The sequence below is a fragment of the Caretta caretta genome, chromosome 2 (assembly GCF_965140235.1).
Source record: "Caretta caretta isolate rCarCar2 chromosome 2, rCarCar1.hap1, whole genome shotgun sequence".
Taxonomy (NCBI): domain Eukaryota; kingdom Metazoa; phylum Chordata; order Testudines; family Cheloniidae; genus Caretta; species Caretta caretta.
Genome location: NC_134207.1, coordinates 83,087,324 through 83,112,171, shown reverse-complemented (window position 1 = coordinate 83,112,171; position 24,848 = coordinate 83,087,324). Strand labels below are relative to the sequence as shown.

Below are 24,848 nucleotides of genomic sequence, written 5' to 3'. Positions count from 1 at the left end.
CCTTTCTTATCAGGGGTGGATTTCTCATCAAGACTATTACGTGGACCTTGTTGTTTGCTTTCCCTCTCCCTTTTTCCAATCTGGCTAGTAGAATTAGCCCTGTGACTAGGAGAAATCTGGTAATTTTGGTCAAATCTTGGCCTAACTCCTTCGGAAGATAGGAGGGGAAAAAAAAAAATACATGAGTGAGCGACCAAGCGTGTGCATGTGTGCAGGCACCCAGGACAAGCTTCTGGGAGAGAGTGTTTCATCATGATATTTGCCTCTTCAAATAGGCTTGAGATGGACTAAAATATTTGCTTTAAACATAGTTTAGATTCTTTTAATGAGGACAACTTTTCATACAAACTAAAGAAAGCATCAGAATGAAAATGGTCTCAGTTAACTGCAAGAAGAGGTTCTATAATAAATTTTTTAAAAAAATCTTTAATCATAAAAAGGAACCAGCCACCACATGGGGAAATAAGAGGACATCTGTGGCCATGTGGTAGCTCAACTGTGGCCTGTTCTGAGCGATTTTAAAGTACTCTTGGGAATTGTACACTGTGTCCTGAATAGGACAGATCTGTCAAAGGAAACTAGATGAACAGCAGCCAGGAAGCAATTTTAGGAGAAGAATCATGTTTCAGAGTTTAGCTGATGATAGCAAGGGGCTTAATTTATTCTCTTATTCATCTGCTGATTGGCCAAAAGTACGTGGAAGACAAAATTTTCTTAAAAAAAAAAAAAAAAAAAGAGACTGTCTACTTTCATCATCGTAGCAGCAGGTGCTAGCACGCTAGTTTGCACATTTTTTCTTTCCTATCTGTTTGAGATTTTATTGAGAAAGATGTTCAATATCATCCCAAGGTAGATAGGGAAGGAAGAGAGAAAGTGTAGCTTTACTTTTCTCCCTAACAATCAGCCTGATAAATTTTCTCATGTCTCCCACTGAGTCATCACAGGGTGAAGGATCTGCGCAGTGGAGGAATGGAGGAATACTTGAGATACTACCCTTAAAAGTAAAATCAGGCTCCAACATGAGCAAGGATAACGCTGCTTAAGGATCACGTGCAAAATGACTGAAGAACTAATGAAATGTCATCACCGTTTTCAAGAGAGTGAAAGATTAGCAATTTAAAGGGCGAAGAGATCTTTAATCAATGTTTAAAACTCTGATTTTGTTACTGCCTATTTAATTTAAATGATTAACTTTTGGAGAAAGTTAGTTTCAATGCCGACAACTTACATTAACATGCAGCAGTTGACAATATATACCCTGAGTTGTCACTCTCTCCAGAAGTTATCTAGAAAAACTAGGATGAGCAAAAGTTGACTTTTCTGATATTTCTAGAGCCTGAAATGTTGACATTTCTGATTTTCTTTAGACATCAAAGCAGAATAAAAAAAAAGGCAAAAAGGCCAATTTTGAAAAAAATCCTTTCAAGACACCTTCATAGATGTTTCTATCACAGCCATCATTATAGTATACTGAATCTACCCAGAACACCAAGCCCACATGAAGCCTGGAAGAGAGGAAATAGAATGGCCAGTAAAATGCAAGTGTGGGTTATAACAACTACAATGAAGAGCATGTATTCATTCAGTTCTAAATTAAATTTCCCATTGTTTGGCCAACTATAGATTTGGTTAAGCATTTTTCAACTAAAAATAAGGGAGGAAATGTCAGACATTCACAAAACTATTTCCCTTGTTTTCAACTCTATATTATATTAATGTATTACATAAAATCATCATCCCAGTTGCCATAGTATCTGTTATTCTATATTCATCTTTAGAAATGACTTGAGGAGCCACAACCGGAGTCTCTCAGTTTCAGAGAGATAAGATGTTGTTCTCACTCACTAGGAGGTGCAGGCAAAAATAGCATGCTTGGGTGCAATTTATGGAAAGCTTTTACACAGCCATAAGCCACCTTTCTAAACACCTTGTCTGCAGCATATTTAAAAATTCTAGCCCTTTTCTTTCCATTTTTTTTTTAAATAAACTCTAGCTTTTGAACTTTTTCATTGTAAATTACAAAGTTATTCCAGACTGAAAGGGAGAAGAAACTGCCTTAAAAACCACTTACATGCATATCAGTCTTATCCTAGAGACATCTGTGATAGCAAGGAAAGGAAGGTATATCAGCTGTTCCAACTCTCATCATTCTTAAAGCATTTTAAATTATTTGTTCACTTCCTCAGAAATTCCTACCAAGTCCCCCAATACCACCTGAAGCTATACATCACCAATGCGCTAGCGGCTGTGAATGGCTACAGGACTAGTCTATAAACTGCTGTTCAAAGGATTTAATTTAGTCTTTCCTCATTTGTTCTCATCAGTTTCATTCCCACACCTGTTTCCATTTGTCCATAAAAATGCTCTTCCACCAAGGCAATCAAAGCATTTCAAAACTAGATGTGCCTCAGTAGCCTTTGTGCTGTTTGCTACAGTATCTATACTACTACACCAGACAAGACAAAGAATCCTGGGAAATATCCGAGACCCAAAAATTCTTTAAGATGACTAATTGATGGATTTACTATGGACAAATTGGAATAAGCAGGAAAACAGGTATTAGGTTGCCTTCTATCACAGTCTCTACCTATCCATCCCCTTCAATTTGCCTAATGCTTTTCAGAAAAGATTTTCTAAGATGTTTGGGATTCAGCCAGCCAACTAAGAAAAGAATGAAACAAGTCCTCAATATTTGGCAATAATTGTTTAAAGTGACTAGATGGTTTCAAAGGATTAGTAATGGATCTTTTTTAGACCACTGATTCAAACTCAGATCAGGATTTAATAGTAGTCTAATTGCTGTTTAGTACCTATATGAAATGAATTGGGGGCCTCAGTTCAATTATCCTGGAGGTCTTATCTACTTGCGTGTAGAGTACTGAAGGTAACATGCGTGATAAACAAAAAAAAAACAAAAAAAAAACCAGACTTTATAGATTCTGTCCTGATTTCAGATACTTGAACAAGTTTTGAAAGTAGCTGATTTTACAAAATATTTATCTGAAATTGTACAACACTTCAAGCTTGTGTTTTAAACATGAGTTGACTCAACCATACCTATTATGCGTAAGTAGAGTATGAAATGTGCAGTTATAATTTTAATTATCCTGTTAAAAATAGTAGTCTATTCTCTAAAGTTTTAATACACTGTAATGCTATGCTCAAAGTTCCAAGATATTCCAACTCTGAATCACTGATATTAATTTAACATAGCCAATATAAAAAAAGTGAATTAGAAGTCATCTGGATGGCATTCTAAAGACAATGATCTCCCCAACTAGTTCTTATGCCAAATGTTGTAGCAATACCAATTATACCAAAAGCTAAATTTAACAAAACTTTAAAAATAGTGATACATGACTTTATTTTCCCTACAAAACAATACAGAAATACAAGGAAGGGATAAAACTGAACGGGAACGTTGCTACCATGATAATCAATTTTTATAGGTGACTTTTTACCATGAGCGAGGCTCCCTTAACAAAAATAATGTTTACCACAGATGAATTTATCATTTACTGTGATATTTTAAGAGTTTATTAAAAGTAATCTGAATTGCATTTGACGTACAGCAAGGAAAACAAAGCTTATTACTGTTTAAAAAGACATGAAGTTCTCTTACCACATATTTTACAGCACTTATGAATTGGTTGTGGAAGAGCAGATGTTGAGTTTCATCCTCTGGATTTGATGCCGTGTAAAGCATTCCACAAATATTACAGGAAATAGCGCCAAATCTTTTCTGTCCTGCATCCTATTTAAAAAAAATTATATATACTGCTCACTATACAGTTAACAGCAGAAATGTTTCATAGCTAGATATGTAATTCACAAACATATGCACATGTATATTCTTCCCTGAGGCTAAAAGGAAGTGGGGAAGAAGGAAAAAAAAAGTAGTATACTAAATATATAGTGACCGGAAGTCTACCCTCCAATGGCCAGCACACAAGCAGAGTTACAGCAGAGGCCATAGACTAAAGACACATTAAGACAACTTCTCCCCCACCCAAAAAAAGTGTTAATTGTAGCTCTTCCAGGTTAGAGTTAAGACACAGTAGCAGGACCACATGAAGAAACATTGACTGCTCACCTTTTCTTTCAAAAAAAATTAAGACAATGACCTCTTTAGCCATCATGCATTAAAAATAATAATAATTACTCTGTTGTTCCCTATGCTTTAACTCCTGTCTGACCTTAGATAGCGAGCTTCTTGAGCATGGACCATCATGTCCTGAGTGCCTGAAAAGCATCTAGCAAACTGTAGGCACTACCATTAAAAAAAACAAAAAACAAAAAACCCAACACACAACAAAAACACCTAACGGTTATGGAAATAAGCATTAGAGGAACAGTAGTACACATTATGTCTTGGCATTGTATTTCAAATTTCTACGGTGATAATTTAATTTCAAAATATTTAACAAATTAATGCATCTGGTACTGTGTTTTTCCATTTCCCTTCCTCTTCCCTTCTCCCAAAGTAGCATTTTATATATAAGAAATCATATGCACCAGTTAAGAATATACCCCTTGCCCAGAAATCTAAAGATTCTTAACTTTATCATTTGTATTTGTATCTTTGTATTGTCTTGTTTTCCCTAATACTGTAAAAAAGTCCCATATAAAAAGGAACACTCAGTAATTTTGTTCTGACATTTACTCTTATTACTATTTTGTAATCTATTACAAAATTCATTTAGCACACAGACAATTCAGTATTTGTTTTGCAATTTGCTGATTAAACAAGTATTATTCATTATGAAGAGTACAAAGAACTAGGAATCAATACAATTAATGCCTAACAGGGATTAAGTACAGGGTCTTTGTTTATTTGAACTAAGTAATTCACATGGACGAAGGCTGTTCCAAAGAACAGATGTATATATTGATAAGGTTGGAAACTTATCTTTGGCTAATATATATGTTTTGGTTTAAAAAGAATCAAACCTGTATTTGGACTTTGTTTAAAGTGTGTATGAGAAAGGTAATGGATTATAAAACACACAAGCTTAAAAATGGAGTTTAGCTAGGTAGACATTACACACAATATGGAATCCAATTACCATAGTATATAGTAAACAATACTACATAAGTAAAAGGGAATTTTCTAGGGAAAATTTTTAGTGATGTGTGTGTTAATCTCAAAATATAATATTGCATGAATATTTGTGAATTTAATTTTATCTTTTAAAAAAGCAGATATATTTATAGACTTTTTACACTATATTACTAGGAAGGTCTTTTTGCAGTATGACTGGATTTTTTCAGCCTGTTTCCCACTCCCTCTTCAACTTTGAACAATATTTGGTTTAACTGGTCTGAAGAGAATTAGATCAACTATCAGAGAAATGGTTGTAACCTCAAGCAAATCTACTAGTAAAGTCTGAACTGTAAGAATATAGTTTCTTTTCTAAGGACAAGACACATCTTAGTATACCCTGTAAGTTACCCACTATAACCATGCTCTATTAATTCTAGTAATTTTTCACAAGATTCACTCTGTAGCTCACAATACACACAAGAGTACTGGAGAAAGACAATAGGAGAGGGGAAGGAGATAACATGACAAGGTACATCACTGTGCTAGTGAGGTGCATAATAAGATTTTTAAGCCTCTCTTTGAAGGCATATGTGTGGACCATTGCTGGAAGCAGGAAACTGGGACCTGAAGATCCATTGGTCTATCCTCAGCATGGCAGTTCTTACATTCCTATGGCATGTAATAGAGGGAAAAAGGAAGAATTCTTCAAAGGAAGAAAAGGAAACAAACGCTGCTCCATGTGTTGGCTTTGGGCTGGAGCATCAGGGAGAGACTTGGGTTCCAAGGGTGTGAAAGTTGAGACTGATGCATTTTGTCCCTTATCTCCAGGCCTCCTTTAAAAAAGGTTTAGTTCAGAAGAAACTGCCCTTTTGGCCACAGGAGTGTGCTGAATTTCAACTATTTACACACAAGGAAGGAAAAAAGGCAGTTCAGGAGGAAGGATGCATGTGATTACCTTACGACCCCACTTGAACCGAACCTAATTTTTGCTATCTCGAGGATGGAGAACATGTCCCCGATGCTCAGGGTAGGATAGGTGAGGGGGAAGTCTGCTTTGATGCTTGGAGTACACTTCAAAAAGATAAGACATGTACATTTGAAAGTCAGCTAAATATAAAGCAATTCTTATATTTAATGTATAAACAGTACTGCAACAAGCCTTGTGAAACACAAAATCCTATTCAAATGATTGGGAAGTTAAAAATTTATTCAAAAAATGAATGGTGGTACACTAACAAATTAACACCATAAGGAAGTCACTAAAACATTAATGGCAAAGAAATCCTCAAAGTTGCTAGCATTCTTAATTCATCCTATCTTGCCTGATGCATGTTGTCTTCTATCATAGTCTCTATAAGCAAGAACATAATACAGCCCAATTACATTTTACACTAGGACTGAAATACTAGAACGTTGCTGTATCTGGCAGACAATTTTTTAGGATTTCATTGATGTTACTGTATTATATGTATTCAAGTGTGTGGATGGGCATACATACGGAGATGTTAAATATTTAAAAAGCTACTAGTATATGAATACTAGAGGAATGCATTAACTACTAGAAAGTGCACCAAGCCTTCTTTAAGGCTGCAGAGCGTGGCAAAGGTTTTTATTTTATTTTTTTAAAAAAACATATCCGATGACCTTATACAGCCCATAAAGATATTAGCCTGCCAGCATAACTGAAGTACTGTTCCAAATCCAAGAATTGCAGCAGACCATGCTTCAGACAAAAAATTGCTGTGTGAGACGGTATAGACTCTGCAATGCAGAATCAGGATGTGCAGGATAAAATCAGAAGGAGCAATACAGCAGTAGGAATTAAATCTATTTGAGAGACAATAAATCTGCCAATTATTTTTAACCTATTATTACAAGTTATCACCTAACATTACTACAAATGAAAGAATAGAGCAAAAAAAAATTCTTCCTTTTTTTAAGCATTTGACTGCATGTCGTGAATAGGCCATTTCCTATGTATAGTTTTCCTTGGTTGCATGGGTCTCACACAACAGCAGGGGAGAGAACTGCCTATCTGACAATAGCATAGTAATAAGAAAAACAAATTACTATTACTGAAAGTGACAGGAAAAATGGTTTTCAGTTTATTTACACATTTGAGAGAACCTTGCACATAAAACTCTTTCACTTCTGTTACTCAGCAGTACTTCCTATTCCCATGCACTAGCATGACATTACTCCAACGCAGTGCTCTGAAGGGAACTCACATACCCGCTCTTCCCTCCAAATACGGAGTTTGCCAGTAACAGCCGCAGAGTTGCTACAGTTTCTGGTTTTGGAACAGGATGGTGTCTCCTTTCCCCAGGACAGACTGGCAGAGCTGGTTGGTGAGCATCCACCACTCAACTCCTACAGAGCTGAGGAGTGACTGAAACCTTGAGACCTGGAAGAAACCGATCCTTTTTTCTCCCAGATCTGTGCATGGACCTTGTGGGCAATATGAGAGTCATCCTGGCACTTTTCAATAGGTTACAGGGAGGAATTTGGACGTTGAGGCATAATGCTGACCAATGTTATTGCTGAAACAGCAGGGAAGGAGGCATGTGTCCAGAGCTAAGAAAGATAGGTGAGTGCCTTAACATTGTTTTATTATTCTTAAGATTGCCTAGTCTGCCCCCCTGAAATACACTCAAACATCAGCAGAAGAGAAGAAATTCCATTTTTAAAACATTTCAAAAGATTTTTTTAAAAAAATTTTCAAAGCAAAGGTTTCTGAAATTAGTTTAAAAATTTTACCTGACTTTATCCCTTTAACTCATTCCTTAAATTGACAGTGTCCCTTTAGTCTTCTCCAAAAGCCTCTGTTGGGTGAAGTGAAGCATGAGCTGTTGAGACTTAGGAGAGAGCCAGTCACAGGGAGCATGAAGATTAGTTCTCAGCAATCTGACAGAGCAACGTGGTTCAAGACAAAGCCGCAGCAGAAATTGGGTTACCTGATCTAAAGTCATTCTTCTAGGCACCTGCAAACCTACACTGACTTGATGCAAATTGCATTCATACAACTGCAGAGGGGATAAAGACCCTAAGTCAGGCAAACCCCATTTGGAAGAATGTGAGAAGTTTATACTTCTGAAACAGACTGTTTCAGTCCCTTTGTAACTTCAAGACAACCAGCCATCACATTACATCAAGGCTGTCTTCACAACTAGAAAGGCTTTAATAATTCTCTCTAGATATTGGACATATAAAAATGTCTTACCAATTTCTCTTCTCTGAAAAGGTGCATCTCTGCCTTATCCTCCATTTGTGAGTTAAGGAGCTCCGCCTGCAAAATAGGCATTTGGTGCCTTTATAGGAGATGGTAGGGGCCCCTTGTCTTAGGCGTAGGGTGAAGCACTTCCCCTCTTGATTACCCTTGGTACAGCTGCTCCAGGCAGATAGAGCAATACTTTGCTCAGAGAGCAGAAACAGCCAGAAAACATGCAGGCTGTAAGGAACAGGAAGAAAAATGGAGAAAAGCAGGAAGAAGGTCCAGAGAAGAAAATATTTCTTCTTGGGCTCTTCACAAAGAATTTAAAAAAAAAAAAACAAAAAGCACAACACCAAAACTTTTGCCCTCTGACTGAAGCAGTAACAATTTATGAAATTTGGAGTCATGTTTTCCCAATCATTTTACTAAATTCCACAGAATAAAATTCTTCTTTTAAAATCTGTACATCTCCTTTTTGATTGGGTCATGCCTTGACAAGTAGGAAAGCCTGCCCACCAACTTCCTCCCAGAAGCTTCTGCGGCTTCAGGCAATACATATGGCAGCTCAACATGTCCTTTTTAATGTAAAAAGAAAAAAAGTAATCTTTTTCTAGAGAGTTTACCTTCTAAGAATTTAAAAAAAAAAAAGAAAAGAAAAAAGTAAAAATATGGGGCCATTTCCTATTATGAAAAGCTGATTTCATTGGTCATTATAAACGGTAGCAACAAACATGTAAAATAAAAAAGGTGCTAAGTCTAAGTTTGAACATTATGCTGCATGGATAGTATTTACAATATTGAGTTTTTCTTATTTGTCAAAGATTGATTCTGTAAACGATAGGAATATAAACTTGATGGAGCATGAAGGTTTATAATGTAATGTAAGAGCCAGTAATTAAAATTAACCAGTAACTGTTTTCTTTAGTTTTATACTTCACTGCTTCAAGCCCATTGGTTTTTAATCAACTTCATTATGGATAGCATCTTCACTTTCATCAATTAAACCCGTGAATTTTTTGAGGCCGAAGCATTTCACCTCTCTCATGAAGTACCTATGTCACAAAACAGTTAAATGGGAAATTATAAGGAAGTGTAATGAAAAAATAAGAAGGAAAATGAAACATATTTTAGTGTATAAACTTGAATAGTTTGCACTTTGCTACTATGAACAGTGATGTTGAAATGCCAGTACTGATCCTGGGGATCCCAGCCTACCCCTTGCTCCTCTGGCTCAAGACGACGTACACTGGCCACTCCAACAGCACAAAGGGAAGATTCAATTACCGGTGGCTCAGCAGATGCAGAATGACAACTGAATGTTCTTTTGGTAGATTGACGGGGTGCTGGCATTGTTTACTCACAAGTCTGGATCTCAGTAAGAAAAATATCCAAATGGTTCTAGCCACCTGCTGTGTCCATCTGTGAAGCAAAGGGGGAAAAGTTTCCCCTGGAGTGGACAGCACAGGTGTTGCAGCTTTTGGCTGAGTTTCAACAGTCAGACACCAGAGCTATCAGACGAGCTTAATGTGGAGCTATATGGAGGTTTTGAAAGAGCACTTTAACAGCAAGCCACAGTAATGCACTGTGATGTGTTCTACCTGGCCCTGCAGTCTGGGGGCTGTTAGGAATTGCGTGGTGCACATCGATGAATGTGACACAGATGCCTACTAGTTTTGTGGTGCTTGCTGTACATTTATGATTATTACACTGTTTATCACTGATCTTATGAGTTGTGTAAACGCATACAATCATGAGAAGGTGGGTGCTTTCAGTATCACCAGCCATTTTGCAGCATTTTCTGGGAACTAATGACGAATTATTTTCCAAACAAAAAGTAACAAAAACTTCCAAAAAATCCTGTGCAAGTTAAAAGCAAATACATTAAAACCATAAGAAGTTTATGGAACAGAGCTTAATGAAGGGGAAGGAACATTCATGTCCATTTTAGCAATATAAACATCAACTGTGCCTCTCACAGGTCAGCGTATGTGAAGGTGTGGTTGTCCTTAATGGCCCCCGGTGGGGAGTGGTAGAATTACTGATGTGGCCCCTGATGCCACATGGAACGTAGAGAGGGCAGGTAGGCAGGTGCTACATTGCATTTCTCCACAGACTGCAAAGGGAAGCAACCCCAGGATTGTTGAACCTATAGATCCACAAGAGCGTGCTGCATCTGTGTTTGTGGCCCAAAAAGCCCCATTAAATCTTTGGGCATCTCCCTGGGACTTCTGGGCCTGGCGCCTGTCTGGTCTCTCCTTCTCTATAGGCCAGGGGTCTCAAACATGCGGCCCGTGGAGTTCTTTGTTGCAGCTCGCCAAGCTCCCCGCTATTCCCCCGCCCCCAGTTACTTCCTGTGGCCGCTATGCTCCCCTCACCCCGGCCCCTCCCCGCTCCTCTGCCTACCTCCAGGTGCTTCCTACCACCGAATTGTTTGGCGGTGCTTAGCACTTTCCACAGGGAGAGGGGAGGAGCGGGAAGCCGTGCACTCAGGGGAGGCGGGGAGAAGAGGCAGGGATTTGTGGAAGGGGATGGAATGAGGGCGGGGCTTAAACAGAAGTAATTCTAAAACTAAGTGAGGGTTTTGTCCTTTGAGTGAGGTGCATTACTGAGTGTATATATTTTATTAAAACCGCTCGGAAATAACTTAGTCGAAAAAAAGAACACTCATGGAAGAAGAGAGTTTTCCAAGACAAATGGGAGAATTTATATTTTTTCACAGAGGTAAAAGATAAAAATTCAATGCCTTAGAATCATAGAATATCAGGGTTGGAAGGGACCCCAGAAGGTCATCTAGTCCAACCCCCTGCTCAAAGCAGGACCAATTCCCAGTTAAATCATCCCAGCCAGGGCTTTGTCAAGCCGGACCTTAAAAACCTCTAAGGAAGGAGATTCTACCACCTCCCTAAGTAACGCATTCCAGTGTTTGACTACCCTCTTAGTGAAAAAGTTTTTCCTAATATCCAATCTAAACCTCCCCCACTGCAACTTGAGACCATTACTCCTCGTTCTGTCATCTGCTACCATTGAGAACAGTCTAGAGCCATCCTCTTTGGAACCCCCTTTCAGGTAGTTGAAAGCAGCTATCAAATCCCCTCTCATTTTTCTCTTCTGCAGGCTAAACAATCCCAGCTCCCTCAGCCTCTCCTCATAACTCATGTGTTCCAGTCCCCTAATCATTTTTGTTGCCCTTCGCTGGACTCTCTCCAATTTATCCACATCCTTCTTGAAGTGTGGGGCCCAAAACTGGACACAGTACTCCAGATGAGGCCTCACCAATGTCGAATAGAGGGGAACGATCACGTCCCTCGATCTGCTCGATATGCCCCTACTTATACATCCCAAAATGCCATTGGCCTTCTTGGCAACAAGGGCACACTGCTGACTCATATCCAGCTTCTCGTCCACTGTCACCCCTAGGTCCTTTTCCGCAGAACTGCTGCCTAGCCATTCGGTCCCTAGTCTGTAGCTGTGCATTGGGTTCTTCCGTCCTAAGTGCAGGACCCTGCACTTATCCTTATTGAACCTCATCAGATTTCTTTTGGCCCAATCCTCCAATTTGTCTAGGTCTTTCTGTATCCTATCCCTCCCCTCCAGCGTATCTACCACTCCTCCCAGTTTAGTATCATCCGCAAATTTGCTGAGAGTGCAATCCACACCATCCTCCAGATCATTTATGAAGATATTGAACAAAACCGGCCCCAGGACCGACCCTTGGGGTACTCCACTTGATACCGGCTGCCAACTAGATATGGAGCCATTGATCACTACCCGTTGAGCCCGACAATCTAGCCAGCTTTCTACCCACCTTGTAGTGCATTCATCCAGCCCATACTTCCTTAACTTGCTGACAAGAATACTGTGGGAGACCGTGTCAAAAGCTTTGCTAAAGTCAAGAAACAATACATCCACTGCTTTCCCTTCATCCACAGAACCAGTAATCTCATCATAAAAGGCGATTAGATTAGTCAGGCATGACCTTCCCTTGGTGAATCCATGCTGGCTGTTCCTGATCACTTTCCTCTCATGCAAGTGCTTCAGGATTGATTCTTTGAGGACCTGCTCCATGATTTTTCCGGGGACTGAAGTGAGGCTGACTGGCCTGTAGTTCCCAGGATCGTCCTTCTTCCCTTTTTTAAAGATTGGCACTACATTAGCCTTTTTCCAGTCATCCGGGACTTCCCCCGTTCGCCACGAGTTTTCAAAGATAATGGCCAATGGCTCTGCAATCACAGCCGCCAATTCCTTCAGCACTCTCGGATGCAACTCGTCCGGCCCCATGGACTTGTGCACGTCCAGCTTTTCTAAATAGTCCCTAACCACCTCTATCTCCACAGAGGGCTGGCCATCTCTTCCCCATTTTGTGATGCCCAGCGTAGCAGTCTGGGAGCTGACCTTGTTAGTGAAAACAGAGGCAAAAAAAGCATTGAGTACATTAGCTTTTTCCACATCCTCTGTCACTAGTTTGCCTCCCTCATTCAGTAAGGGGCCCACACATTCCTTGGCTTTCTTCTTGTTGCCAGCATACCTGAAGAAACCCTTCTTGTTACTCTTGACATCTCTGGCTAGCTGCAGCTCCAGGTGCGATTTGGCCCTCCTGATAACATTCCTACATGCCCGAGCAATATTTTTACTCTCTTATTTTATACCCTTATTTGTCAGCAAATGATTGCTGTTCCCAAGGAGTATAATGTGGGTCAGCACTACGACACAATGCACCATGAAAAATGATGCATTCACTGGAAAAATCCGAGAGGAAAAAGTTCGGCAACTTAAAGCAGCATTTGCCAAGCAAAGAAATTTCTTTTTGGAGATTAACAAGTCTAGTGAAGATTCAATAAGAGCAAGTTTTGTAATACGTGAAATGATAGCTAAATCACCGTGACCTTTTACAGAAGGCTTATGCATAAAAGAATGTCTTGCGAAGGCCAGCGAAATTTTATGTCCTGATAGGAAGAAAGGTTTTGAAGGCATAAGGTTGTCTGCCAGTACAGTTGCCTGCAGGATAAATGATTTAGCAGATAATGTGCAAAAACAATTGATTCAAAATGGCAAAAAAGACTTTGAAGCATTTTCAATTGCTCTTGATGAGAGTACAGATGTATCAGATACCGCACACTGTGCGGTGTTCATTAGAGGTGTGGATTGCAATTGGAATATAACTGAAGAATTGCTAGACTTAATGCCACTGAAGGGTACCACAATGGGACGTGACATATTTCAAGGACTGGAAGAGTGCACTGAAAGAGCTGTGCTGCCATGGAACAAACTCGTATCTTTGGCTATGGACAGTGCGCCATCTAGGTGCTCTGAAAACATTGGTGTGGTTGGATTATTGAAGACCAAAACTGAACAGCCTCAATATACCAGGAATTAGCCTCACCAGTATACATTGCATTTTGCACCAAGAAGCCCTGCGTAGTGAAAGTCTACAAAATGAAGGAAGTTATGGATGTAGTTGTCAAAACCATTAATTTTATACATGCACGAGGGCTGAATCACAGACAGTTCACTTCTTTTTTAGCAAGTATGGACAGCGAATATGGGGCACTTCTGTATCACACTCAAGTTAGATGGCTGAATCGTGGAAATGTTTTGAAGTGTTCTTTTACACTTAGAGAGGAGATGGATTCCTTCATGAAAATGAAAAACAAGGAGGTTCCACAGCTTGCTGATTCCACTTTTATCTGCAACCTTCCTTTTCTAACAGATGTAACTTATCACCTGAATACACTGAACTTGAAGCTTCAGGGTAGAAAACAGGTGATAACACTGTCATACGTCTGTGTTAAGTCCTTCAAAGTCAAAGTCTGAATTTTCCTCAGGAAAAGTTGAACCCAAATCCTTGGAAGCATATGCAGATATCATTTCTAGCTTACACAAACAGTTTGATGTGCAGTTTAAAGATTTCAAGACACTTGAACCACATTTTCAACTTTTTTCCACACCCTTTGCTGTGGAAATGGATAATGTTGCAGAGGAAATGCAGATGGAGTTAGTGGAGCTTCAGTGTGATACCATTTTGAAGCAGAAGTATACAGATGTTGGAATTCCAGAATTCTACCTGTTTCTTTCGCAAGAAAGATTTCCCACGTTATTCTCTGCTTCCGCCAGGATAATGGCAATGTTTGGAAGTAAATATATCATATGTATGAACAGTTTTTCCTGTTCCATGAAGATTAACAAATCTGTGTTAAGGTCAAGGCTCACTGATTAACATCTGAAAGCAACACTGAGACAGGTTTGATAGGACTGAGACAAAACCAAATATTGATGCAAAACGCTGCCAGCTAAGTGGCCAAAAATGAAATGACGGTCAAAATTAGCATTGACTTTTTGGATTACAGTTTTTAAAAAGTTAATAAATTGACTTTTAATAGCATACTATATTACTTTCCCCCCCCCCCATTTTTGACTATACTTTTGTACCGTTGTATGAAAAGATTTCAGTGATTCAGCCCTCGGGCCAATGTACGAATCCTCATGTGGCCCTCATGGTGATTTGAGTTTGAGATCCCTGCTATAGACAGTCTGCCATACTCATCCTCCAGGCCCTCTGTTCATGATCTGATACAGCACTGGCTTGCATGATCTTGCTGAACACATCATCCCAAATTCTCTCTCTCTTCCTTATCTGGCTCAAGCATTATGCAGGTGTGGAGGAGGAACCTCTCAAGGCTGCAATGGCAGCAGCTACAGACAAAAACAGAGGTACCATTGTCAGTATACTCACAATGGAAAGCAAAGTTAAAATTCAGAACTCCCTTCCCTTGCTCCCCGAAAGTTTTAAGCAATACATGCTTACTGACACTTTTGCTTCAGAGAGCTTGTGCACAATACCATTCTCAGCTCCAGCCATGGTGTGTATGGCCTGCCAAGGGTGAGAGAAATGAAGAAGGGATTGCTCAGTTGCATGAAACTACGTGTGATGGGCAATGGCACTGAAAATTGGCACCATTTTCCACAGGCAGTGGTGATTTCAGCAGATCTCACTCCTGAGGGTAACACAAAGGCACAAAGAGCACAGCTGCTGTTGGCAACCCGAAGCCACCTGGGGTTGTCCACCGCTAGCTTGTTTACTGCAATGGAGACTGCCAAGATTGTTGCCGACTGGTGTGGGAAACTATCCTACCATGAAGTAAGAAATAAGGCTGCCATCCCTAAAAAACTTTGGGAGAGGATTGCTGAGCACCTCCAGGAAAATTTCATTGAGAGCTCTCAAGAGGATTCAAGGGACATCTCTGTGAATATAAACAAACTGCTCTGCGCAGCCCCCCTACCTAACTCTACAGTGGAATGAAAAGCATATAAACTCTACTTTTCTTTGTTGTACCAATACTTCTTCTAGTACAAGTAAATTAATGAAAATCAATAGTTGTGTCCTGTTAAGCTAAGAGCACCATAACTGTAATGGAAAATAAATGGACACACTTACCCAAGGTTCTTTCCTCTGCATTGGGCTTGCATGTGCTCAACTCCTGAAATTGACTGAGCTGTGCTGGAGTCCCAAAAAGCTCATGGCATAGTTGGACCCCTCAGTTGCATGTCCTCCATTCTCCTCCACCTTCCCCTCATCCTTGCTGTTCATGCCCGGGGCCTGTGCCTCAGGATCCTTGGAGATATCCACGGTGGTGGTTGGGTCTCCACCACGTATGGCATGCAGCTCTTTGTAAAAAGTGGCAGGTCTGCAGCTCGGCATCAGATTAATTGTTTGCCTCCCAGGCCTTCTGCTATGCCTGCCACAGTTCCTTCGCTTTCACACAGTGCTGCTGCTGATCCCTGTTGTACCTCTTCTCCTGAATCACCTGTGAAATCTGCAGATGTCCACATTTCTATGGCTGATCTATAGCTGTGCTTTCACAGCCTCTTCTCCCCACAGGCCCAGGAAATCCAATATCTCCCGTCTACTCCAGGCTGCAGTTTGTCTGGAGCATGCAGCCAACATGGCCAGCTAGGCAGTTGCACACAAGAATGGAGAGCTGCTAGGTGTTCTCGCCAAGTTGGACAATCAGGAAATGGCATTTCAAAAATTTGCAGGACTTGGGGCGTGGGGTCAGTGAGCCTTCTGGTCTCCAAGACCCCAGGACAGGAGTTCACAACTGTGACCCGAGCAGTCAGTGTCAGGCATTGTGGGATAGCTGCTGGAGGACTGTTAGAGTTGACACAGGTAGCACAGTATCTACGTTTGCGCTGCGTCAACCTCAAACACATTGACCATGGCTCAGTGCTGCTTGGGGAGGTGGTGTTACTATGCTGGCATTGAGGAGAGTTTACATTGGTGGGAAACAAATTTAAGTATAGATACATGCACAACTAGATTGATGCACAGAGGCTTGTGTAGACCAGGCCTGAGCTAAAAATGGGACAGATAGTTAAGCATAAGGGGTAACATGTTATAGGAGGTAATTTGAAATGGGGTGGATAATAAGGGTTAGATTGTTATGTAAAAGGAGTTTGAAGTGGGCCATTATGGGTTAGCAGGCAGGTGCGTTACAGATGGTTGTAATAAGCCATGAAACCAGTGTCCCTGTTGAATCCATGTTTTTTAGTGTCTAGCAGCATTATTTACAATTTCTTTCCCCAGGCCTGAAAAACCACCCTGTGTATTTCAGCAGCTTGTACCTTCCACCAACGGAAGTTGGCCCATTAAAAGATATTACCTCACCTACCTCGTCTCTCTGATAAAAGTTAGGAGACATTTTAAAATTAAGGTGAATTATCCAATTTATCACTACCTTGTCATCCTCTATGTCCTGCACATCACTGAGAACAGTGTTTGCTGTGAAATGCTATTTCGTAAATTCAGAATATAGGTTTTTTTTAAATTAGTGATACTCAGAATAAATAGTCTCTCCCCTTGAAGAGATGTCAATATAAAAATCTTAAAAGCAAATTTCCTTATGTCACAAAAACACCTAATTTTAATAAAACTGAAGACTAAACAGCATAGGGAGCTTTTTTCAAAATTTTGCAGTCCTGTCAACATGGAAAAAGAATTAACTGGACATCAATTTCATTTTCAGGTTCTCATGTACTTGCATTTAGAATGGCCATAGCGTGTCAGACCAATGGTCCATCTAGCCCAGTATCCTATCTTCCAGATGCTTCAGAGGAAACATACAGAACAGGCAATCATGCAGTGATCTATCCTGGGTCATCCACTCCCAGCTTCTGGCAATCAGATGCTAGGGATACTCAGAGCATGGGGTTCCATCCATGACCATCTTGGCTAATAACCACTGATGGACTTATCCTTCATGAACCTACCTAATTCTTTTTTTGAACTCCATTAAAAATCTAGGATGCAAATACAGCAAGGGAGTATTTGTTTAAAACTTTCTGAGGCAGGGGATGGAACATTTCTACTCATCTTAAATTTAATAAAAAGAAACAACTTAATTTTGCATAAATGTGGGAGCTCATTTAACCAACAACATGTCCACTGAATATGTAAGATTTTAGAAGTTATTTAAGGTCTGTCTTCCTATATCATAGTTCATAATATCTCAGACTGGATTGTTATATTAGTCTGAGCACAACAATAATCAGGGACTTAAATTCTAACCCAATCTTTGATAGACTATACAACCTTGAGCAAGTCACTGAATCTTGCTACCTCACTTTCCATGGTCTGTAAAACAGAGATCATACTGACCTGAAAGTTGCTACAAGGATTTAATGTTTGTAAGTGGCTGTGGCAAGATGGCTGATGTTAGTATGGTGGATCCTGCACTTTTCTTGGCAGGGGTGCTAAGACGCCACTCCTTACCCCTGCTTTTGGGCTGCCGAGGTCCCCGCTAGTGGCCCAGGAAGGTGGTAGAGGAGGGACACAGGGGAGGAGTCTGGGTTTGCTCCTCACTTTGAGGCCCAGCACCTCTCAACCCCTGCGGGTTCTTACCCTCTTCCTCCTTGGTGGGGAACCTTCGGTCCTTAGATGCTGGGGGAGGGAGTATCCCTTACTTTGGTTCTCTGGTCTTTCAAATCTTACAACACACCTCCAAGCTCCAGTCCTCTCTCCTTCCTCCTCCTCCCCCCTGACTGCCTGAAGCAGGGGGGTTTATTAGATTCCTGACAGGGCCTTGATTGACTACAGGTGCTCCAATTAACCTGTAGCAACCCTTCCTAGTCTACAGGGAACCACACCTTAATTAGCCTAGGGCTTATATATTTCCCCTCTACCACTGCTCCCTGGCCCTCCTGTACCACATATTCTGCCCCCCCCCCCCCCCCCCGACACCACAGAGTTGGACTACTTGAGACAAGAGACATGTTGTCAGGACAGGCTGTCCACGTTGCCATGTTGGCTTCCAGCTCTATGCTGTATCCAGAAGTGGAAAGTTTGTCAGGATAGAAGCCATCTAGTCACTCATGCATTCCTCTCCTTGTTTGTGTGCATCCATTGGAGTGGGGTGTGGTCTGTCACAAGGGTGAACCGCCACTCAAGCAGATAGTATCATAGAATTTCTGTGGTCCATTTAACCGCTAGGCATTCCTTTTCTACTATGGCGTACCATTGCTCCCTGGGCAGGAGCTTTCAGCGAAGGTAAAGGATTGAGTGCTTCTCATCCCCCACCATCTGTGAAAGGATGGCCCCTAGTCCTACCTCCGAGGCATCTGTTTGTAGGATGAATTCCTTTTTGAAATCTGGGGCTATGAGCACTGGATGGCTGCAGAGGGCTGTCCTTAGGTCTGTGAAAGCTTCTTCTGCTGCTTTGGTCCACTTAACTATCTCCGGGCTCCGAGCTCTTATCAGGTCCGTCAGAGGCGCTGCCTTTGTGGCGAAGTGAGGGATGAACCAGCAATAGTACCCCACTATCCCCAAGAATGTGCTGACTTGCTTCTTGCGGATCAGGCAGGGCCATTCCTGTATTGCCTTCACTTTGTTTCACTGGGGCTTCACCAGGCCCCTTCCGACTACATACCCGAGGTATCTGGCCTTGGCTAACGCCATTGCACATTTGGATGGGTTAGCAGTGAGGCCAGCCTGTCTAAGAGCATCTAGTACCGCTTCCACTTTTCCCAGGTGCGTCTCCCAGTCAGGGCTATGGATTACCACATCTAAATAGTCAGCAGCATACTTGGCATGGGGTCGAAGTAATCTGTCCATCAATTGTTAGAAAGTCACGGGGGCCCCATGGAGCCCAAGAGAGGACGGTATATTGGAAACGAACGTCGGGAGTAGAGAAAGCAGTTTGTTTCCTTGGCGTCCTCATCCAGGGGGATCTGCCAGTAACCTTTTGTCAAGTCCAAGGTGGTCAATTATCGGGCCTTGCCTAACTGATCCACCAGCTCATCAATACGTGGTATTGGGTAGGCATCGAATTGAGAGACCTTGTTTAACTTTCGGAAGTCATTACAAAATCTCAGGCTGCCATCAAGCTTGGGGACCAAGACAATAGGGCTGGACCACTGGCTGTGTGATTCCTCAATCACCCCAAGTTCCAGCATCTTCCTTACTTCTGTCGTAATTTCTTCTCTTTTTGCCTCTGGTATGTGATATGGTTTTATCGTCACCCTTGCTCCGGGACAGGTGACGATGTGGTGTTGGATCAGTGTCGTATGGCCTGGTTGTGTGGAGAATACGTCTGGGTTCCGCTGGATCATATCGACAACCTCTGTTCATTGTTCTGGGGGCTAATTTGGCGGATATCTTTACCTGCCCTTGCGGGCCATCTGCCTAGGATGGAGCCGGCAGGACAACCAGGCACATCTCCCAATCAAGCCAGAGTTTCAGTAAGTTGACGTGGTATATCTGCTCTGACCTTCGGCGGTCTGGCTGCTTCACCTTATAATTCACCTTCCCAACAGCTTGCATGATCTCATAGGGTCCGTGCCAACTGGCCAGGAGCTTACTTTCTGTTATTGGTACCAGAACCAGCACCTGTTCAGCACCTGTTCTCCTGTTCTCAAAACATTGGGGAAAAAAATTTCCATGTTTTTGCCCAATGATTGTAGTAGGTTCGTTGGGCCTCTTGTCCTTTCTCCAAATGCTCTCGTACTATGGGGGTCACTTGAGCTATTCGTTCTCTCATCTAGGCTACATGTGCAAAGACGTTCTTCCATGGGTTGGGTTGTTCCTCTCATTCCTCCTTCGCCATGTCTAATATGCCACATGGGTGGCATCCATACAGTAGCTCGAAGGGGGAGAATCCAGTAGATACTTGGGGAAGTTCTCATATTGCAAACATCAGGTATGGGAGGAGGGTATTCCAGTCTTTTCCACTTTGGCCCACCACCTTTTGGATCATGCTCTTGAGAGTTTGGTTAAATCGCTCAACCAGACCATCTGTTTGGGGATGGTAGACTAAGGTCCGCAAGGCTCGGATGCGGAGCACGGTACATAAGTCTTTCATTATTCTCGACATGAAGGGAGTCCCTTGGTCAGGATCTCCTTAGGGATGCCTACCCTAGCAAAAACTTGCACCAGTTCTTTTGCAAGTGCCTTGGACGTGTGGTTTCTTAAAGGAATGGCTTCGGGGTACCGTGTAGCGTAATGCAGGATGACAAGTATGCTTCAGTGGTCCGAGGCTATTCTTTCTAGTGGGCCCACTAGATCCATTGCTATGCTTTCAAAAGGAACTTCAATTATAGGCAAGGATACCAGTGGGGCCCTTAACTGAGGTCAGGGGCTATGCCACTGACTCTCTGGGCAGGAGGTGCAATAGCGCTGGACTTCTGCCCATACCCATGGCCAGTAGAACCTACTTAGGACTCTATCCAGGGTCTTGTCTGCTCCTAAGCGTCCACCAAACAGATGACTATGAGCTAACTCTAATACCGCCCTTGTGTACTTCCTTGGCACCAAGAGCTGTTCTACTACTCCCCCCCACCCCATATTGGTACTAGCCAGTACAACAGATCCTGCTTGATTATATAGTGTGGCCCTGGGCCTTTAGTTTTCCCTTCTACTGGCACGCCATTCACCTTTACTACCTCCTCCCTCAAGTTCACATATAGTGAGTCATCAGCTTCGTCCTGCCCAAAATATTTGCATGTAGGACCGATCTGGCCTGATTCTATTGGATTGGGCTCTCCTCCTCCTCCTCTTGGGGGTGCTTCCGCTCATGCTGGGGGCCATCTCTGGGTCTCCACGGGGCCTCCTTCCAACCAGGGCAGCTCTTTGGTTTGCCACCAAAATCCTGGTTCCTAATCTTTTGCCTGCCCTCCTTTCCCCGTCTGGATTTCCGAGACTTCCCGGTGGGTGAAAATACCTCTGGGGAAAACCCAGCAAAAATTGTGGTAGGGCCATCCATAGGCGCCTTGAACTCTGCTTGTGGTTTACTTCCCTCCCCTAACTTGATGGGGAGGTGGGGGAGAGTAGGCTCTCAAACCCAGGAAAGTCCCTGTCAATTAAGACTGAGTAGGGAGGCTTATGGACCACCCTTGCAGTCATCTTAGTAGTGTTTCCCTGGATCTCAATCCATATTGGAATTGTGGGGTAGAAATTTACTGTGCCGTGGACACACGTCACTCCGGTGCTCTTGGCCTGGCTCAGTTGGTCTTGGCCCACTAACTTCCCTGAGACCAATGTGACAGCACTCCCAGAGTCCACCAAAGCCATGGTCTGGATGCTGTTCATCTTTACTGGTCTGGTGTAAAGATGTGGGGCCTTTGTGACCCCCACCAGGCTGATTAGGCCACATTGGTCCCCGGGATCCCCCAGATTGCACTGCATGGACTCCTCCCTGTTGGGGCACTGGGCTGCTATATGCCCCAATTCCCCACACCTCATAACAGCGATCTCATATCCCGAAAGTTGCCCTCTGTCTTGAGCCCTCTAACGTGCTTCCTCAGCCCTCTCCCCCCAGACTCCTAGGTCCCTTTGGGGGCCTCAGGCCGCTTCTTGGTGCCTGTTCTTCCCGTCATGTCTTTCCTGGAGGTCTCGGGGTTGGGACTGATTTCTTGAAATGCTGTGTTTCACCTCCCAGGGTTTCAAACAGCTCACTGGCTGCCAGCTGTCTCTCGAACTGGTCACCCTTGTAGTCATAGGTGGAGGGATCATTCTGGCTTACCAAGGCTTGGAGGCCTGAGGATAGTCCCCTCCTATAGCGGTCCAGCACCAGGAGCTCCATCATCTTCTCCAAGCTGAGAGCCTCTGGACGTAACCACTTCTGGGCTAGGTGGATTCGGTCAAACGGATGTAAACGCTATGTCTGGTCTTCGCAGTACTGCCATTCATGGAACCTCTGGGCTCAGAAGGCCGTTGTTATCCCTGCCCTAGCCAGGATCTCTACCCTCAACTGAAGGCAATCTGCTACCTCCTCTGCAGTCATTTCATAGTAGGCCTTCTGGGCCTCCTCACACAAAAAATGGGGCAAGGATGCCTGACCACTTGTCTTGGGGCCAGGCCTCCCACAGAGCTGTCCTCTCAAAGGCCAGGAGGTATGCCTCCACATCCTCCCGGGTCATTTCCTGCAGAAAGTCGCTGGCTTGTATGGTCCACATCCCATCATACCCGCGGCTCAGCTCCATAAGGGCCTTCACCTGGTTCATTAGTTCCTGCAGCATGGCCCGATCTTGGGTGGCCTAGGTCACCAGCAGGTGATTGGTCCCTTGCTGCAGCCGCATGGCCTCCTGTTGGGCAGCTGCCTGGAACCGGATAGCCTCCTGCTGGGCGGCAGTGGCTTGCACCAGTGCTTCAACCACATCCTCCATCTTGGGGCAAGGTGGTAGTGACCCACCCTGGATTATGTTCCCAGTGCAGAAATCCCACCCCTCACACAATGTATGACAAGATGGCCAACGTTAGTATGGTGGGTCCTGCACTTTTCTTGGCAGGGGTGCCTAGATGCCACTCCTTACCCCTGGTCTTGGGCCGCTGAGGTCCCTACTAGTGGCCCAGGAAGGTGGTAGAGGAGGGAAGCGGGAGAGGGGTCTGGGTTTGCTCCTCACTCTGAGCCCCAGCCCCAGACCCTCTCAACCCCTGTGGGTTCTTACCCTCTTCCTCCTTGGGTGGGGAACCTTTGGTCCTTAGACTCCCTCCCCTGTTGGGGCAGGGTCTCGCCTTACTTCGGTTCTCTGGTCTTTCAAATTTTACAACACACCTCCAAGCTCCAGTCCTCTCTCCTTCCTCCTCTTCCCGATTGCCTGAAGTAAGGAGTTTTATTAGGTTCCTGATAGAGCACCTATAGTCAATTAAGGCCCTAATTAACCTGTAGCAACCCTCCCTAGTCTACAGGGAACCAAGCCTTACTTAGCGTAGGGCTTATATATTTCCCCTCTACCACTGCTCCCTGGCCCTCCTGTATCACAGTGGCTTTTAACATAAAAATATTCCTCCTCCAAAGTATATTTCACTATGTGTGCATGCACACATAATGAGGTTTTCACTGCTCTTTTAAGTTTGTTTTGTAACCTTCATAAAAAAGAGGAAAGATGATCTTGTTAAGGCACTCAGAAGATCTAGGCTCTGCCAGACTTCCCGTGTAATTTTCTGTGTCTCAGTTTTACATCAGTAAAATGAGAATAATAGTTGTGATGCGAGGATTAATGGTTAGGCAAGCTCAGACACTAATGACATGCACCATAAAAAAAAGGATTGAAAATCAGTACAAGTATTGAGTATTAGAACAACTTCAAGTTCTAGAAGATTGTCCTCTCTCAATATTAAAAAAAAAAAAATCATTTAAAAGCAAACAGCAAGAATTTTTAATACCTTTTGCAGACAAATTGAGCTTGTTATAGATTTTATACTCACAGGTAATACAAAAAGGTATTCAGTACGGATGCACTACACAAAGGAGATAATATGCGATTTTATGAACTAAATTCTTGTTAACAGATAATATAAAACTGCATATGGGGGGAAAATTGTTTTACCCATAACATTCCCTCCAAATACCAAACAGAATGGTAGAATTTATAAGAATATTTGACAAGATTTATATCATACCTCAGTTCCAAGGACTCTGGCATTGTACGAACAGTTAGAATAAAAAAGGGGCATAAAATGCACAATATAAAGCCAAAATACTAACATGATCACGGCTACAGTAAAGTAGTAGTAATTAACGTTGGGCTTAAGGTCCTAACATCTTACAACAGAGAACACCTCCAAGAGACGAGGGTTTTTTTTGGTAAGTTAGACGAGATGGGGTAGAGAGATAGGGATAGACAGATGTCCAAGAGGATTACATCTCAAACCATAGGAGCCACGATCGGAACAACTTTCTTACCACAGATAAGAACAAAACTCCTAAAAAATTGGATGTTTAATGTTTTAACTAAGTAGTGAATGGGTCTGAGATAGGACAGCAATTTGAACTATTTTGTTTAAAATAAGAGTATAATAAACTGCTGCTCCTAACAGCATGCCAGAAATTTTAAGAGATGTAAAATGTTTTTCAGCCAATATATGCAAGATAATTACTATATATTACATGTTTGCAAACAGTTTTAAATGGGCTGTACACATGGTATACAGCAAAAGCTCATTTACACATTTCTTTAAAAAGTAAAGACTAAATATCTGGAAATAGAGTTGGTCAAAAAATAATACTGACAATTATGAACTTCAAAAAAAGATTTTTTTTTAAATTTAAATTGCCACTCTTTCAACCACTATATATGCAAAGTTTTAAGAGTCAGGTGCTTTCC

The 24,848-nt window shown here is 42.3% G+C and overlaps 1 protein-coding gene across 10 annotated transcripts in view; it reads right to left on the bottom strand.

The window, feature by feature from the left end:
- Positions 1-24,848, bottom strand: part of ESCO1 (establishment of sister chromatid cohesion N-acetyltransferase 1) — a 66,679-nt gene that overhangs the window by 27,827 nt on the left and 14,004 nt on the right. For 7 of the 10 annotated variants that reach the window (XR_012666996.1, XR_012666997.1, XM_075125288.1 and 4 more), the window contains one exon: positions 3,623-3,754. Coding sequence is in view for 8 of the 10 variants with exons in the window: in XM_075125288.1 (XP_074981389.1) it covers positions 3,623-3,754 (132 nt within the window). In the remaining 2 variants the exon portion in view is untranslated. Of the gene's footprint in view, positions 1-3,622; positions 3,755-5,999; positions 6,116-7,801; positions 7,900-8,264; positions 8,331-24,848 lie in introns of those variants that run through there. The other 3 variants (XM_075125289.1, XM_075125290.1, XM_048840443.2) reach the window with 3 other exon arrangements.